Source organism: Lepidothrix coronata, unplaced genomic scaffold (genome assembly GCF_001604755.1).
Source record: "Lepidothrix coronata isolate B3197 unplaced genomic scaffold, Lepidothrix_coronata-1.0 Scaffold329, whole genome shotgun sequence".
NCBI classification, from domain to species: domain Eukaryota; kingdom Metazoa; phylum Chordata; class Aves; order Passeriformes; family Pipridae; genus Lepidothrix; species Lepidothrix coronata.
In genome coordinates, this window is record NW_016690509.1 from 188987 (window position 1) to 207119 (window position 18133).

At 66.4% G+C, this 18133-nt stretch overlaps 2 protein-coding genes across 2 annotated transcripts; one reads left to right on the top strand and one right to left on the bottom strand.

Annotated features, from left to right (window-relative positions):
- The first annotated feature begins 703 nt into the window (after positions 1-703).
- On the top strand, positions 704-5932 carry SIGIRR (single Ig and TIR domain containing). Its single transcript, XM_017838212.1, has 10 exons — positions 704-894; positions 2673-2798; positions 3063-3249; positions 3339-3469; positions 3649-3789; positions 3868-4011; positions 4089-4191; positions 4271-4421; positions 5054-5234; positions 5380-5932. The coding sequence occupies exons 2-10, from the start codon at positions 2792-2794 to the stop codon at positions 5571-5573; spliced, it is 1239 nt and encodes a 412-aa protein (XP_017693701.1). The 5' UTR covers positions 704-894; positions 2673-2791; the 3' UTR covers positions 5574-5932.
- A 657-nt stretch (positions 5933-6589) lies between these two features.
- Positions 6590-13848, bottom strand: PKP3 (plakophilin 3). Its single transcript, XM_017838211.1, has 13 exons — positions 13626-13848; positions 12578-12654; positions 11662-12380; positions 11124-11247; positions 10789-10993; positions 10360-10534; positions 10013-10130; positions 9609-9776; positions 9126-9311; positions 8700-8853; positions 8238-8430; positions 7739-7826; positions 6590-7451 (listed from the first exon to the last, which is right to left on the bottom strand). Exons 1-13 carry the CDS (start codon positions 13846-13848, stop codon positions 7416-7418), a joined length of 2466 nt encoding a protein of 821 aa, XP_017693700.1. The 3' UTR covers positions 6590-7415.
- Positions 13849-18133: the final 4285 nt, after the last annotated feature.

Consider the following 18133-nt stretch of genomic DNA (forward strand, 5'->3'; position numbering starts at 1 on the left):
CCAGTCGATGCTTTTGCTGCTCAGCAGTTCACACTGGTGTTTCTCCAGAGGCTGGCGGTGCTGCCGCTGTGACCAACCTGCACCTGGGGTGTGCTGAGGCTCTAATCACCTCCTTGCTAATTAGTTCAGGTGATACCTGCTGTCCACAAGCGGCCACGGCCAGATCCGGCTCCCCACAGGCAGTGCCGGCTGGAGCAGCCACCAACCAGCAAAGAGGCTCTAAAATCACAGAGAGAAGGAAGCAGAGGAAACAGGAGACCCCACAATGCCCATGGGCACAGCCAACAGCCTTCCCCAGCTCCCCCCACCAGTGACTCACCTCCACGGAGCCAGAGAGTGCCGAGTTTGCCAGTGCTCAGCACTCCATGACCCCAAAGTGCAGTCCCCAGCTCCAACCCATCCCCTGGAACACCCCCCCAGCATCCTCCCTGCCCGCTGGTGGGGGGAAAGGGGGCAGGTTTCATCTTGCCCTGACACCTCAGTGGGTTTTTCCAGCCACGGAAAAACACGGGGTTCCACCGCGGCCCCCAAGCCTTGTGCCACCTGCGTGTGCCTGGCAGGCTGGCTGGGTTGTTGCCCCCCCTCTTCTATTCTCCTTTATCCTCTCTCTGCCCTTCCCCTGAAGCCAGATCTGTCGGATTTTTTTTTCCCTGCAGGTTCAGGTGGAGGTGGAGCAGCGGGAGGGAGGGACGGCCAACCCTTCCCACAGGCCTGGAGCCCAGGGATTGGGGCGGCGGCAGCGCCCGGCCGAGGGCAGGGGCTGAACCGGGAGGAGAAATAGATAAATTATTAAAACAAAAGAAAAAGAGAAAACCCAAGCACTGATCTGGCCGGTCTGGTCGGCTCGAGCAGGAGGGGACAGGCAGGAAGCCTGAGGCCGAGGAAACTCCGAAGGTAAACGCAGCTCTGTTCCGCTTCCCTTTTCCGCGCCAATGCCGCCTCGGACAGGGTCAGCAGGGTTTCAGCCTCACCCCACACCCCGTGGTTCTCCTTGGGTTCTCCTTCACTCTCCTCTGGTTTTTCTCCAGCTCTCTATCCCGATTTCTGCTGCCCCACAACCCCCTGGCCACTGTGCCTCCCTGCCCGCCTCGCTTTCCCCATGGCTGAGCTCCAGGGAATGCTGCCCCCCAGCCAGCACCCCCTGCCCCATGGCATCCACCATCTGGGGTGTCCCCAACCCCAAGATGCGGGAAATAGGAGCTGCAGCTGCCCGTTAGCGGGTGCTCCTCCCTCCCTTGCACTCAGCAGCCCTGGCACCCACTCCCCTGTGGGCATCCAGCACCGTGTTAGGAGCAGGGGGGGCTTTGGGACCTCCCCACACTCCCTGGCCAGGCTGAAGCTTGTTGGGGCTTCCTTATTCCAACCAGCTAAGGGAAATGATTTAGGAGTGACCCCTCCAGGCTGGAGTGAGCAGAGCTGGAGCATCCTGCCAGGCAGAGACAGCCCCATGCCACCCTGGTGATCATCTCCCATCCTTTCTGCATGTGAAATCCAGGTGGGCTGGCTCTCCTCCACCCCTTGCTCTTCCTTCCCTGGCCATGGAGAAGCCCAGTTAATCCTTTAGGTACAAATCATTTTGCTGCTGCTCAAGCTGAACGCGTAACATGTGTCCCCCACGTACCTTGACCCCCTGTTTAACCCCGGGCTGGTACTGGGCTGTGCCAGAGGGGAGCACACCGTGCCCCCATCCCTGCTCTGAGCTGAGCTGCACCACAGACCACCCCCTTCCACACCAGCAGACACAGCTTCTCCAGGCTGAGCCCAGCCCTGCTGCCACCCCAAATCAGGGTGCAGCTGAGAGTGCCAAAGCTCCAGGGAGAAGAGGCAGCTGGGAGAGGCTTTCCCCCCTCCTGACCCCCAGAGTTAGGCCGGGTGTTTACGATGGAAACACCAGCACCGTGATGTCCTTGAGACTCCCACCTCAGCCCTGGCACCCCCATCACCCACACCAGGGCTCCGTGGGTGTTTGGGAATGGCAGAGCCTGACCTTGCCAGGCTCTGCTCTGCCACCTGCTCCCGGTATCTGCCTCTTCCCACGGGGCCATGGTAGTGCCACTGCTGCCTATTGTGTGAGGGAAGGTCTCCGTGTGCCATCCCTGTGCTCCCTACGTTCACCTGGCATGTCGTGCAGCTGTGCCAATCCCTGGCCACAGCCATGGGGTAGCAATGGGACATGCCGGGAACACAGCACCCGCTGGAGGAGCTCTCCTGCGTTTCCATAAACAAACTATCCCGCTGCTAATTAGCGAGTTCAAGGGCATGTCAGGCTGGAGGCAGCTCTGCAGCTCATGGCAGGCTCGGCAAGCAGAGGGAGTCCTGCTGAGCCCTCCCAAGGCAGGGATTCCCGGGAAGGTGCTGCACACCCTCTGGCTGAGCTCGCTTCCCCTCCCTGGTCTTGGGTCTGAGCTGAAGCCGCATTCTTAACATCCCACAGCACCCGGTTGGTCATTAATCACCTCCCACCCGCAAATCCACTGTTGGGAAAGCCAGGCTAGGAGTCGGCGCAGGGAGGGCAGGTTGACACAGTGGCCACCACGCCGTGGGTGGGACTTTGGCTTTACCACAGAGCATCACCCACCACCCCCAGACCGAACTGCTGCGGGGACCGACGGGCATGGCCGGGCGCTCCCGGAGCAGGCAGCACTCACGGAGCCCTTCCTGGTCTCTCCCAGACCCAGCCCGCCCTGTGGCAGAGGCAGGTGGACTTTGCCCCCCCCCGGAAGACGCTGCACGCAGGGGTGCACGCAGGGCCCTCCGGGGATGCCGGCAGCGCCCGGCACCTGAGCACACCATGGCAGGTAGGTGAAATCCAAACTCTCACCTGCTCTCAGCTGGGAAGGGTCCCCGTGCAGGCACAGCTGGGGGTCCTGCTCTGGCTTCACCTCACAGGGTGGGAAAGGGTCCATCCCAGCCCCCCAAACCGGCTCAGCCTGTTGCTAACCAGCCCCGAGCGCTGCTCGCTGCCAGACCCCCACGGCAGAGCTTGTTTTTCCGGGATGGCTGCGACAGCAAGGAACTGGATCAGCTGTCCCACCCAAAGCCCCTCCCTGCTGTGCCCCCAGACCTCTGCAGCGTGCCCCCCGAGATCCTGGTCCCGGCTGCCAACGAGATGCTGGACCTGGCGCTGGGGAGCCGGGTCGTGCTGAACTGCACCGTGCGCTGGGCCGGGGCCGAGAGCTGCCGGCCCGTCCCTGCCTGGAGCAAGGATGGGCAGTGGCTGGGCAATGGGAGCAGCCAGGACACCTCCTGGTAAGGAGCCGGCCCTGGGGACACCCCTCCATTCTGGGGGGGGGTTGTCACCACACAGCCCAACCCATGGCGGCCCTATCTCCCCTCAGGTCTGCCCAAAACGCCTCGGATCAGCTCCTGGCCACCGTCCTGCACCTCAACCTCACCCACGATGACGACTTTGGGGTGTTTGCCTGCTGGCTCAGCAACGCCACAGCCACCTTCACCCTGCAGCGAGCGGGTAGGGACAGGCTGGGGACAGGGAGGGGACACCCCCATGGAGAGCCCGCATGCCATGGGGGATTGATGCGGGTAATAGGGGCACTGCTGCCTCTCCCGGGGTGCAAATCTTCACCAAACCCAGAAAACCCAGGAGAGGGCCACCGGCCACACTCACCGCGTCCTTCCCTGTCCTGGCAGAGACAGCGGGGCACGTGCCGGCGGTGCTGGCAGCCCTCCTGGTCCTGGCAGTCCTGGTGCTCCTGGCTGTGCTCTACGTCCGGTGCCGCCTGAACATGCTCCTCTGGTACCGGAACCGCTACGGCGAGCTGGAGATCAACGGTGAGCCGGAGGGAACAGTTCCCCTGGGAACAGGGGGCTCACAGACCCCTCCCTGTGACACCCCGTGGCTCTCCCCAGACGGGAAGCTGTACGACGCCTACGTCTCCCACGCCACCGCCCCCGACGACCGAAAGTTCGTCCACTTCATTGTGAAGCCGCAGCTGGAGAACCGCTACGGCTACAAGCTCTTCCTGGACGAGCAGAACATCCTGCCCAACTCAGGTAGGCACCAGCCCCCCACGGGGCTGGGCAGGGTGGTCACACGGGTGCCCAGGGGCTTGAGACCCCTTTGCCCACAGAGCCATCAGCCGACCTGATCATGAACGTCAGCCGGTGCCGGCGCCTCATCGTGGTCCTCTCCATGGCATACCTGGAGCAGGATTGGTGCAACAGCAGCTTCAGGTAGGAGCGGAGCAGCTCCCACGGGAGAGGAGAGGGGCTGGTGGGTCTCTCACCCCTCTGCCACGTACCTGTCTCGCAGGGAAGGACTCTGGAGGCTGCTGGAGCTTTCCAGGAAACCCATCTTCATCGTCTTCGAGAGCCAGTACCGGGAGATCACCCACCCTGCCATCACCCTGCTGAAGCAGCACCGGAGCACCGTGACCCTGCTGGTGTGGCGATCCGGCTCCATGGTGAGCTCCGAGCTGGATCCTGACCCACTGGCACTCCCCTTCCATCCCCAGCACCCCTCTTTTTGTCAGCCTCCTGTGTCAGCCTCCCTGCTGCCCACTGAGGCTGCTCCGTGGTGAGAGCTGAGCAGGACCGATCCCAGCAGCACCCCACTTCCGTTCCCAGCTCCCCATTCTGTGTCAGCCTCCCTGCTGCCCTCTGGGGCTGCTCCCCAGGCTCCAGTGCTAAAGAGCAGCTTGGGGCACTCGTCTTTTAGAGGCAATTTAAAAATGCAACCAGAACAGCCCTGGATCTGGGTGCTTACCCCCAAACCCGCACAGTCAGGGCCCTGTGATGTTCTGGGGTCTCCCCAACCCCAGCTCTCGGAGCGGAGTTTTGGCCCGCGGCTGCTCCGGCCATTTCAGGGCCAGGCCCCATGGGAGCTGGAGCCCTGAGGAGTGTTCCAGCAGGTCGGGCAGGTTTCTCTGCCGGCGCGTGGGCACGATGCCACACTGGAGCGCGGCCCTCACCTTGGCTGAGCTCCCACCGCCAGGAAGAGTGAGCCGAGCCTGTGAAACCCTCCCCAGCACCATGTGGGGCCAGGCTCGGCTTTGCTGTGGTCCCAGCGTGGCTCATCTCCCCTCTGACCCTGCAGACCCCGTCGTCGGACTTCTGGAAGGAGCTGTGCCTGGCCCTGCCACGCAAGGTGTCCTTCCAGGGGAGCGTGGGGGACCCGCAGACCCAGCTGCAGGAGGACAAGGACCCCATGCTGATCCTACACAGCAGCTACCTGGACAGCACGGGAGACCTCGACCCAGATGGGGACCTTGGCACAGGTCCGTGTCTGCTGCTGTTCCTCCTGGGGGGGACAGATGTGTGCTGGAGGTCACCTCTGGGCTTTGCCACCCCTTCTTGTGGCAGAGCAGGATGGGTCCAGCTCCTTCTCTCCCACGCCTAAATCCATCTCCCTGCTCCTGCCAGGCCTCCGAGGGCGCATCTTCGGAAGCCCCCCGCCCCCCCGCCTGGGCGCTCCCAGCACTCCAGCTGTCAGTGGGACGGAGGACACGCAGCTCCGGGACGGCCACAGGCCCGAGATCGACGTCTCGGACCTGGGATCGCGCAACTACGGCGCCCGCACGGATTTCTACTGCCTGGTGACAGAGGATGACATCTGAGCAGAGCCACAGGCCAGAGACATGGTGTTCCCTGTCCCCGCAGGGACACCCAGACCAGGTCACGGCAGAGGAGCCCGGGCGTTACGATGGGACTGGAGCCACGGTCGTGGTGGGAGAGCAGGAGCTGGCTCTGTGGTGGAAAACCGTCCCCAGGAACGCCCTGCCCACAGTAGCACCCCTGGGTGCTGTGCCCCGTCCCTCGCCGTGGGTGGCAGGGACATTCTTCCTGCGTGATGGACGAGCGCTGGGATGGGCGATGCCCTCCAAGGAGCAACTGTGCCCCAGCCCCAGGGAGTGCCAGGCGGGAGTGGCGGCGGCACCTCTGTCCCACGGGAACCCCGTGGCAATAAAAGGCTGCTGCACCCAGTGGGTCTGTCCACGGCACGGACACGGGTGACACGAGGCGGGGGTTTCCCTACCGCAGGCAGCAGGGTGGGCAGCTCTGTGCTGCGTCCCTCCCACACCAGTGTCCCTGTCACACTGACTCAGAGCCACACCGGGCACAGTGAGTGGGGTGGCACTGCAGGGTGAGCTCACCCCATGCTGGTTACCCCGAGGTCCTGGTGTCCCCGGGGTGCTCTCCCCCCTCCCATGTGCCAGCCAAGCGCAGGGGCAGGTGGGCATCGTTCAAGGCTTTTATTTCAGGGGCACACAGGGCTCGGGGGGGGTTGTACACAGACAGCTGGGGAGGCAAACACCCCGTGACCCCCAGCCGGGACCGCGCCGGGTGCTGCTCACCGAGGGGGCCACGCCAGGCCCGGATGCAACCCTCCTGGCAGCACCACCCACTTTCCCAAACCCTCCCAGCCCTCTACCTACTCTACCTCCTTCCCCCCGGGGTGCATTGTGCCCCCCCAAGCACAGGGGCTCCCCCCAGCCCCAAACCCGCCGGCAGCCCGAAGCCACCCCCCAGCCCACCCGCCTGGCCGAGCTTTGGACCTGCTGCCCCGCCTGTGCCCAGCACCGAGGCAGCCGGGGGCACTGGGGGCATCTCCCCACCCACGGGGTGACGCCGCTCAGCAAACACGACCCGGCCGGCCCTGCCCGGATCCTGCTCCCGCCGTGCCAGCCGGGCCCAGCCCTGGCAGCAGCTGGGGAGGAGCGGCAGCGGCGGCTCTGCCACGCTGGGACAGTCCCCACGGGGTGACAGATGGGCTCCAGGGACATCCCTGGTTTCCTGCAGCGAGGGCACGGGCAGCCCCAGTCACACACATCCCTCTACCCGCCAGCACCGGCAAAGGGGGCACGCAGCACCACATCCCGCTCCCTGCAGCCCCTGTGCCACCCTATTAACTGTGGGAAGCCACCTCAGAGCCCTCTAAGCCCCCCAAGCCATGCAAAGCCCCATCCCCACCCAGCTGGGGCACAGCACACGTATTCCACAGCACATCCCACACTGGCGTGGGGCACTGACACCCACCCAGCTCAGGGAGCTGGGATGAAGCAGCCCTGAAAGCCCCCCTGACCCAGCGTTGCTCTACAGGAGCCTTCCCAAATCCCTGTGGCTCTTGCCCCTCTGTCAAGATGTGGGACAAGCCAAGTTTTGCAGCCAGCTGCCTGAAGGTGGGGAGGGTCCCCAAGGGGTGCTGTGAGGCAGACCCCTACTAACAGGGTCCCTGTGGGGCCCCATGGCAGAGCCAAAAGCAGCCTCTGGGTTTAAGGCTGGGCAGGAGGGAGGACACATGTCCCTCAGCAGGGGAAGGGGACCCAGCAGAGGGGGAGGTGCATGGGATGTGGTGGGGACTAGGCTACAGAGGGGGGGTCTGATGGCGAGCAGCCTCCCCAGGGCGTGGCTGGCAGCACGGAGCATCCCAGCAGGGCATTCCAGCTCCCAGGGTGTCCTCACAGGCTGAGGAAGTCCTCCTTCCGGTACCCCTTCTGCAAGGAGACAGACCCCCACCACACGGGGCAGTGGGAATGTGCACATGGACCCCTCTGCTCCAGCACCCACAGGCCACGCCATCCCCACCCCATCAGCACAGGGACAATGCTCTGGGAAGTCCCCACCTCTCAGGAGGGGCAGGCATGGAGTGGGGACCTGCCGTGTGCCGGGAAGCACTGGGGTGGTGCGGCTCTCCAGGGTGAATCCCCTGGCCTTGATTCCCTCGGGATGCCCCCCCAGACTCCCCCCCCAGGATGCACGAGGCTCCAGAACGGGTACGTACCATCTTGAAGTCCCGGTGGAGCTTGGTGTACTGCCACATGTTTCCCAGGAGGCTGGCTGCGGCTCGGGAGGACTTCTCGTTGTCCGAGCTGGGACAGGGAGAGGATGCAGTGAGTTTTGGGGACGGCTGAGCACGGGATGGTGCCCACCAGCCCAAGGAGACCACCCCAGAGGGGCCTGGAGGGACTGGGGGCTCAGCACGGGTGGGGAGAGGCAGGAGGCGAAAGGCTGGAGCCCACCACAACGGGCAGGAGGGAGGAGAAGCATCCTGATGGGAGAATGTGGCTGCAGCAATGGTGGGGTGCCCTAAGAGGGTGGTCCAGGGATGGCAGGAGGCCACGAGGCCGCTCTGAGCCGGTCTGGGGACTCCCAACACCAAAGGAAGGGAAGGGAGACTTGTCATGACCCTCTTCCACCGCGCTGGACCAGGGGAGGAAGCGAAGAGCAGGACGGGAGCCCAGGTGGGAGCTGGGACAGCCAGGAGGACGGGGAGCACCCACCTGTCCCGTCGCTTCTTGATGAAGAAGAGCTTCCTGAGGCCGTCGAAGTAGACGATGTCGCGGGCAGCCATGGGGCTCTCCACCACCAGGTTGTTGAGCACGGCGATGATGTTCACGATGACATCGGCGGGCGGTGCCTTGTCCCCCACGCTCCCGGGCAGCTTCTCGATCAGGTGGCTGACCACCTTGGTGGCTGCGGGCAAAGGGCACGTCAGGGCTGGTGGCCAGACCCAGGGGACACGCGGCGGTCCCCGGGGGGCAAGGAGGGGACAGAGGGTGGAGCCGTGTATGGAACAGGGGATGGACCAGCCCGCGTGCTCAGCTGTGAGCAGGGACGGAGCAGGCAGGACGGGGCTGGGACGTGGCTGGGGTTAACTGCAGACCAGGCCGAGGAGGAAAAGGTTGCAAGTCACCTGTTGGGCAACCCCCCGACCCCAGCCTCGCGTGCCCCCTGGCACTCACACATCTCATCCTTGTTGCGGGCGTGGCGGGACAGGTTGCGGATGAGCCCGGTCAGGGAGCGCAGCTGGTGGTGGTCGGCGGTGCGGACACGGTCCAGCACGGGGTTCAGGATGCGCTCCTGCTCCAGCGCCAGCCGGCTCAGCACCCCTGCCCACTGCCGAGGCAAACACACCTGCTTGGAGCCTCCCGTGGGCACCCACCGCTCCTCCTCCGCTTCCTTCTCCTCTCCCCCTCCTCCCCCTCTTCTCTTCCTCCTCCCCTTCCTCCTCCCGCTCCGCGGGGCCGGGTCGGGGTGACCCCTGCCCAGGTGATGACCGAGGAGAGGAGGTGCCTCCCCTTTCGGAGGTGTCCCCCATTCCCAGGCACAGTTGTGATGGCCACGCGGTGGGGACCACCAGGCTCGTCCCGGGGACCCCCGCGCCTCACCCTGCGGTCCCCGGCCGTGATGTTCTGCAGGGCGCCCGAGGCCGCCTCCGTCGTGTGCTTGTTGAGCTCGCAGCGCTGCAGCAGCCGGTTGTAGATGCCCACGATCTGCGGGTTCCAGAGCCACTCCATCCCCTTGGGGTCCTTGGAGACCTCCGTGAAGGTGACGATGTCCGCGTTCAGGTAGTGCTGTGGGACAGGGGCACCGTTAGACTCTGGAGGTGGCCCCTCCGCAGTGTCCCCCCCCCGCCGGTGTCCCCTCCTCCCTGCCTGGGCAGGGACCTGGCAGGTCACCCTGGCTGCGTCATGCCCCGTGGCATGGAAAAGCGGGGGTTCAGCACCCTGATTCACCCTCTGCTGAGCTCACCCGTGTGTCCCACCCACCCGAGGCTGGCGTCCACCTCCGCCCCAGCACCGCCTCTGCTGCCGGCGCTTCCCAGCGCCAACCCCGCCCCGGTGACACGGCCACCACATGCCCCCGCTGACCTCCCGGGCTTTCTTGCTCTGGGGGCTGAAGCAGCCCACCAGCTCTCCCGTCACCGTGCCGCCGGCGCCCCTCCTGTGGCCCTCGAGGCGCTGGAGCGAGGACGGGGGCATCTCGTCGTACAGGCGGTAGGAGAGGTTGCGCAGGACACAGACCGCGTTCTCCACGCTCTGGGGGCGAGATGGGACATGATGGTGCCATCCTGTGCCACCTGCCAGGTTGTCCCCAGCTGGCACAGCCCCCGGGGTGCGATCCCGGGGGGCTCCGTGCCCAGCCACGACACCGGCTGTGCCCAGGGAGCCCGGATGGAGCCGGGCTGGTTCTCCCACCATCACATCTAAGATGTGCCTTTGCACCACGACAGCCACCAAGAGGGGGGAGCAGCACCTCAGCACCCAGGACTCACCTTGTCCTCTGACTTCCCCACTTCCAGGGAGCTGTTCACGTAGTGGATCATGGAGTCCACCAGCCCATGGCACTCTCGCATCTTCTGCCGGGTCTGTTGGCTGGCAGAGCTCAGGTTCCTGCAAGGGAATGGGGGTCTGTCATGGAGAGAAAGGGATCCCCCACAGCCCCCTCCTGCCCCAGGCACCCCATGGAGGGGGCAGCCGGTACCTCCCCATGGGGCTGACCAGACTTTGCCGGGGTACACAAGTGGGAGGGACCCCAGAAACAAGCCCTGCAGACCCTACTCTTACGTCTCTTTTCTCAGCCCAAAACTTTGCCCCCAGTGGGAGCACCCGGAGCAGGTACCTGAGGAAGCCTGTGGAGTTATAAAAGATCTCTGCCTCTGAGGGGTTCTGCTGGATGACACCCGAGCCCCCCAACCCAGAGAGGGGGACCAGGACCAGGTCCGTGAGCTGCTCCAGCGTGTCCCGCGCCAGGCGATCCTTCAGGTTGTCGCTGGAGGAGAGATTCCACAGGATCCCTGCACAGAGGGGGGGGGGATCCTCAGTTCCAGAATGGCTGCAAAGCACATCCACCCCAGCTCACCTTCCTGAGGGGGGCTCGTACTGACCACCCACAGCCAGGAGCAGCCGTGGGGCAGGGCATGTGACAAAGGACGCAGAGGGGTCACCCCCGTGCAGCACCATCCCAGCCCTGCTCACAGGGTGGGAGGGGGCAGTGCAGTGCCACCCCCGGGGGAGGGGACCCCCCGCCCACCCCGCCGTCGCCCCCAACCTGTGACGTTCTTGCGGAGCTCGTCGTCGGGCTCCCTCAGCGTGCGCATGAGCTCGTAGATGCCGTTCTCCTCCACCAGCGCCAGCTTGTTCTCGGCGTTGTCGTAGATGAGGTTGCGCATGGCGCCGGTGGCGTGGCGCTGCACCTCCTGGTTCGGGCTGTTGAACAGCTTCACCAGCTTGGGCATGGCCTGCAGGCTGCGGGCCTGGGGGACAGCCCAGGGGGTCAGACACGCCGCGCTCCCAGGGCTCCCTCCAGCCCTTCCTCCCCGCTGGGGCGCCCGCCGTGCTGGAGGGGCCGGGGCACCCCCTTCTCCCACGGCTCGGGGGGCTCACCTGCTTCTTGGCGCTGCTGTCGCTGTAGCACTTGTGCTGCAGGTAGGCAGCACCCAGCACCTGCAGGTTGGGGTCGCTGGCTATCAGGTACTTCACTGCCGAGGGCAGGTCGATGTCGTCAAACCTGGAAGCACAGCCAGGTGAGGGGGAGCCCCAGCACAGTGTCCCGCAGGGTTCTCCACCTCTGCACCCACCACATCCCACTTCTCTGAGAGCCCCACCAAGCCATCTCCCTCTCCACCACGTCCCACATCTCCTCAGAGCCTCCCAGCCCATTTCTTTCCCACTGCGCTCCAGGGCGCGGGACTCCAGTCCCAGCAGGATGAGCACCTTCCTTTCCCTGTGTCTCAGGATGTGTCCAGGAAGGAGCCAAGGCCGCAGGCAGGACACACTCAGAGGTCAGCCTGTGCCACGGAACCAAGCCGTGCCCACCATCCCACCCCTCCTCCCGCATGCCTTGTGCCTGGTGGGAGCCGGAGGGGTTCACCCTCATGGGTGAACCTCATAAGCGTCCCCGGAGCAGCCCCGTGGCACTCACCCCCCGGCGTGGTGCCCGAGCAGCGTCCCGTGCCCGTTGTACATCTCCATGGCGCGCGGCTCCGGGAGGTGGTGGCCGGACTCGGCCAGGCTGCGCACGGAGGGGGCGCGGGAGCCGTGCTCCCCCAGCCCCAGGAAGGCGCCCGTGCCGCCCGCGGACACTCCGCCGAAGGAGCCGGCGCTCAGCCGCGAGCGGTTGTTGCTCTGGAAGCGCTGGAGCGTCCGCATGGCGGGCGCGCGGATGGTGCGGCTCGGCGGCCCCTCGGCCCCCTCCAGCCACTCGCAGCCGGCCTTGGCGGCCGTGCCGGCGCTCAGCTGCCGCTCGAAGGCGAAGGAGCGGGCGAAGCCGCCGCCGCCGCCCTGGCTCTTGTAGAACGGGCGGTGCCCCGGCGTGTCCAGCTGCTCCGAGAGGACGCTGTAGCGGTCGTCGGCGAGGCCGGGGGGGTGCAGGGGCCCGTCCGCCAGGCGCAGGGAGCGCAGCGACAGCGTGTCGAAGTTCTGCCGGCTGCGGTAGGTGCGCTCGTGGAAGGAGCTGGGCCGCGGCGAGGTGTTGGCCGCCTGCGAGGCCGCGTAGCCGGCGCCGTATCCCCGGGCCTTGGCCAGGCCCCCGTTGCTGATGGTGGCCACGCGCTTGTGCGGGGTGAGGTCCACGGCCGAGCGGGAGGACCAGCCGCTGCCCCGCAGGGTGCCGAAATCCTTCTTGGCCAGCGGCTGGTACAGCTGAGGGGGAAAGCAAGGGCTTAGGAAGGGCAAGAGTCCATCCCTCCATCCCCACTGCGGGAGAGGAAAGGATGGAGCCCAGAGCCCTCCTCTTGGCACAACCGAAGCTACAGCCGAGGATGGGTCTCTGCCGGCATCCCCAGCCAGCACAGTGATGGGCAGCAGTGCGGGGCGGGGATAAACCCCCCAGTACATACCGAGGCTTTGGGGTCCACACCATTGCTCTGGGAGCGGGAGCTGAAGGAGGAGTGCAGGGTCGTGCCGTACTGACCACCTGAGGGACAGCGACAGAGGGGTCAGTGCAAGCATGGAGGGGTAAAAGGGAGTCCTAGGGATCAAAGACCCCTCCCAGCTCATCCCAGGGGGACCTGCTGTGGGAGCCGTGGCAGCGCCAGTGGCTCTGGGGGGATGAAGGGGTAGGAGGAGGCTGCCTTCACCTGCCCGCTGGCCATGGGGAGCAGAAGTGGCCTCCCCGCCCTGCATCGTGCCCCGACGGCGAGGGCACTAATTGCCACCTTGGCGGGGACGCGGCAGCTCAGCCCAGTCCCCTCTGCCACAGCCGGATCAGCAGCACAGGCAACCCCCAAAGACAGTCCTGGCTTCTCCTGGGATGGGACCCTGACAGGGTCTGGACACCCCACTGGGCCCATGGACACCTCATACTGCCCATCTGCTGTGCCAGCGCCCCAGGGCTGCCGGCAGGACGGGACGGGGACACCGCCAGCCCCGGCGGTGCTGGGAGCATGATTCACGCCTGCACCTCGGGCAGCCCTCAGGGGGCCAAGGGGGGTCTGTCCCCACCGCCAGGGTCCCCCAGCACAGGGCTGGGGGGCTCGGGGATCCTGTGCAGCGCTGGGCGAGGCGGCAGGGCGGAGGCTGCCGGCGCAGACGTTAAATGGAGGAGCTGGAGCCTGGCCAGTGGTGCCGCTCAGGGCCGGGGGGGCTCTGCCAGGGCGGGAAAAACCATCCCCCTCCCAGTCCAACGTGAGGCACGGGACCCCCCCAGTGCAAATCCCTCCTGGGGCAGGTGGGGGAATTGAGGCAGGACCCCAAGTGCGGCAAAACCAGGCCACGCTGGGGGCCATGCTACCCCTGTCTCGGTGCTGGGTGCGCTCAGGGGTGTTCGGGGGGCTCGGCCAGGGTGGGGGACACCCCCAAACCCCCAGCCAGGGGTGTGGCCGAATCCCAGTGCCACCCAAGGGGCTCCCACCGCGAGTGCCCCGGGGGTCCCGACTGGTCTCCCACCTCTGCCGCCGTCGGCGATGTCCTCGGGGCGGGTGGGCGCCGCGTTCCCCCGCAGCATCATGCGGATGCGGACCTGCTCCTGGACGCGGGCGCTGCGCAGCCTCTGGGTCTCGGCCGCCTCCCGGCCGCGCTCGTCCAGCTGCCGGTCCGAGGGCAAGGCCAGGGAGCAGACGCCGGCCTCGGGCTGCAGGGCCGACAGCAGGAAGGCGTTAGTCTCCTGCATGGCGGCGGCGCGGGGGGCCCCGGCCAGCCCGGCCGCCCTGCGCAGGTGAGCGGCGGCTCAGCGCTCCCCAGCCCTAGGGAGGCTCCGTCCCGGCCCGTCCGGCCCGCCCCGCTGCCACGCCTCGCCGCCGCCGCCGGCGGGAAGGAGGGGGCCCCACCGGGGCCACCGGCACCATCGTCAGCGGCACCACCGGCACAGCCGCAGGTGGAGGAGCCCAGGGGTGACCTTGCGGGGACGAGGGCGTGAGAGAGGCGGGTGGTCCAGGGGTCTGGGGGGAGGTCGTACCTTGGGAAAAGCCAGGATCCCCTCGGGTAGCTGTCTCCTTTACCTCCCAGGAGAGCCCTGGACCCCCAGCAGCCCCCCTGTTGATCCCCAGAGATCCATGTGGCCCTGACACTGAGTCCCAGACCCCCACACTGTCCCTCCAGTGAGCACTGGAGTCTCACATGGTCTCATAGAAGAGTCCCAGACAACATTCCCATTAACGCCCAGAGACTCACATGGCCCTGACACTGAGCTCCAGACCCCTACATTGTCCCTCCAGTGAGCTTGAGATCCCCAGGGAACCTCCTAGGAGAGCTCTGGACCCCCATATGACCTCTCTGTAGAGCTCTGGACCCCTGCATTGTCCCTCCAACGAGCCCCAGACCCCCATATGGCCTTCCAGAAGAGCCCTGCACTCCCAGGAAGCTCCACAGCCAGCCCCGCACCTCCCATCACTAAACCCCAGTTATCCTCCCCAGGCACCCCCAGACTCCTGAGCCACTTTCCAGGGTCACCCTGAACCCCTCAGCAGCCCCACAAGGACCCCAAGCCCCCGGGTGCCCCTTGGGTACTGTGGGCCAGCCCGGAGCAGGGTCTCCCTGCAGGAATTCCTGGCCAGGCCCTCCCTGCTTTGCTTTTCAAATCAGCCGGGGAATTAAAAAACAACAATAATAAAAAAGGGGCGGCTGGGCGCCGCGGGCCCGCGGTGACGAACGCGGTGACTCAGCCCCTGCTGCCACCACAGGTACTAATTAGCCTCACCCCACCTGCCGAGCCCGGCACGGCCGGACTGGGGGCCACCGCGTTCCCCCACAGCCCAGCGCGCTCAGGATCAGCTCCCCAAATCCCCCCCTCCCGCAGTGTCAGGTCACGCCGCCCTCCCACCGCAGCCCCAGCTCTCTGACCGAGCTGCTCATCCCTGCCCTGAGTTGCGGCCGTTCTCAGCCGCGGCCGGGTAGGCAGCGGCTCTGCCCCTGCTCGGGGACACGGTGGCTCGTCCCCGGCCGGGCCGGGCGGTTTGGGGCGAGCGTGGCCACGCGGGCCCGGCTGCACAGCCAGCCCTGGCTCAGCGCTTGGCGTCACCGCGTTCCGGGCTGGGCCGGCTTTACAACACCCGGCGGATGACACCAGGTTTGCGCTTCGGTCGGGGGTGAAAAGGGCGGCTTGTCCCCGAGGAATGTGCCGCCGTCAGCAGGAGCCGAGGCTGGGGCGGGGTGGCAAGAGCTGCGGGCCAGCGTTTTGGGGTGACAGTCCCCTGGTGGCCTCCCCAAAACCCTCTCAGTGCCACCGTCGTGCCAGGGACCCACCTCCCCGTCTGCGGGGGGGTCTCCAGCCTCGCGGGTTTGTGCGGGCCCCCCTTCGCTCAGGGGTCACCGCTGACGCTTTTGGGGTACAGCACGCAGGAAGAACCCCGAGGCTCCCCCCTCTTCTCCCACCTCGGCACCGCCCCACGGGCGCACCGGGCTTGGCAGAGCTCGGCGGGCGCTCCCAGCGCTCCGAGCCCGGATGAATCACGGGTTCCCCCCGCAGCGGGCGGGGAGGGGGCGGGTCGCTCCCTCTGCAAGCCAACGCTTGCCCGCCCTCCCCGTGCCAGGATCCCGGGAGATCGGGGCTATCCCGGGAGCCCCCCCAGCCCCGGGGGATAAAGGGGACTCAGGGACACCCACAAGCCCACTGGCAGCCCCGCTCTCCCCGGCTCTACCTCCTGACAATACCCTGCAGCTTCCAGGTGGAAACTGGGGGGTCTCGGGGGGTTTGGGGCAGGTTTGGAGCCGGAACGGGCAGCGCTCGCCTCCTCAAGCGGCTCCCTAAGTGGGGAAGGGTCGAACGGGACGGGGATGCACCAAGGGACTTAAAAACAGCAAATCGGCACAAAACAAACAAACAAACAAAACGCAACCAACCAACCAAACAACAGCAACAAAAAAACAAACCAAAAAAAACCATAACAAAACCCACCAAAAAAACAACGCAAGACATTCAGAGCTAAACCGAGGGATTCCCGAGAGGATCCGACCGCAGCCAGAGCGATACAGAGTTAAACAAACTCAGTCGGGGCGTCCTTGAGGCTGTTGCTGACCCTCCCTCAGCCTGGAGGCACCTCTGTCACTCCCTCGTGGGGTGACAAAGCCACGTTCCCAGGGAGACCCAGCTCCTGGGAGCGCCGCATCCTCTCCCACTCCCCCCCGGCCCCTGAGCACCCCCGAGCACCCATCTCCACGCCCGGGTCCCCCAGGGCTGGCCGTGCCCGCCGGTGCCATCGGCGTTTGGGCAGGGAGTGGCCGGCGTGGCTCACACGCAGCCCGGCCACCGCACGCACGTGCCAGGAGCCACACCAGGGACACCGAGGCACGAGGAGGGAGGGAAAAGCCTCCTGGCCACAGCTGGACAGAGTCTGGCGGCTGCTGGAGCCCCAGACCCCTGGCACCGGTGGGTGGGGACGGGTGGCAGGGTGGGTGGCACCGGCTCTCCCCGGGGACCCGCGGTGGGGACGGCCACTGCGATGGCCACGCGACCGACTGGCACGTACCTGGCTGGGCGGCCCCGAGGGGCCATTGCCCTGCAGCATCCTCCCGGCAGGCAGGTGCACCCCTGGGTGCTGCAGAGGGGTGCGGGTGGGCGCCGGCGTCTGCGGCGGGCGTGGGGTGCGCGGGGCCCGCCCCGCACCTCGCCCAACCAGTCTCCTCGCCGAGGTTTTGCATGGAACCTGCTCGCCTCCCCACCGAGGCTGGGCTTTCGGGGCTCGCCGTGGCTCCTCACAACCGCCGGCACAGCGGGAGTGCCGGTGGAGGGTCCGGGGGTCCTGGCCCCGCCAGTGCAGCCGCGTCTCAGCCACATTCACGGTGCTGTAAAGAGCCCCCGTGGATCCCCACCGCCACCATGGCCGTGATCCAACGTGTCCTTCTCACCTCATCCCCGGGAATCCCCAGCACGGGCCACCCCTTGGTGCAACGGGGAGGGATCGGGGGTGCCGGAGGGAGAAGATGGAGGGGAGGTAGAGCCTGGGGGGCACACAGATTTTTTGGGATGCAGGGGGGCTCCCCCAGGTTTGCAGGGAGCGTGTTTGTGTGCGTGGGATGGAGCAGGAGCCCTTTGAAGCCAGATAAGCTGAGAGGGAGCATTTGAAACGGGCCAAACCAGTTTGGGGGCCACCACTTACCCCAGCACCGTGGCGCAGGTCCCCCCACCACACCCCACACTCGCCGGGGGCTGCCAAGAGGGGACCCCTGGCAGTGCCTGGCCCAGGGCTGGAGGCTGCCAGGACCCTCCACACAGCCACTGCTGCCACGTGTAGCCTGTTCTCAGCCAGGGGCTGTTGGGAGGCTCCTGTGCTCCCTCCGCCCTCCACAACCCCTTTGGTGGGGGAGCAGCCCCTCGGTGAGGCCACTCCAGGCTGGCATTTGCCTCTGCACCCTGGACAAACCAACGCTTTTGCAGTGTCCCCACAGGGCAGGGAGAGCCAGGGCTGATCCTCCAGGAGTAGGGACCTGCCTGCACCCCGCTGTCACCTGGGGCTTCAAGACCCAGCCCAGGAGAGGCTCCCTGTGGCTCCTGCAATCCCCGTGATCCCTGTGTCATCCCATAGCCACAGCTCAGCCACCACCTGAGAAACAAACCCTCCGGTGCTGTGCTGCTGGCCCTGCCCCAAGCAGACACCATCAGCCGGCCCCAAACCGTCCCCAGCATCAGTGGGGATGGCACTGGTGCCACCAGTCCCTCCCAGCACCAGCGGCAGCTCTGGGTTTGGCTGGGCCTAGTGCCCGCTCCGATGCTGGTGGCTTTTGGAGCTCTCCCGGCTGGGAAGCTGCTGGAAAAGCTGTGCCTAAGGCCAGGCAGGTTTTGGGATGCAACTGGTGGCCTGGGGGGCCACGGGGCCACCCGCTCTCGCCCAGCCACAGACCAGCTCCCGGCGCAGCAGGCACAGCCCTCACCCACAACAAAGCGCTTCCAAAGTGCTGGAAAAAACCGGGAGCAGGGCAAGGAGAGGGGAAACAACCGCTGCCTGCCGGGACAGTCCCCT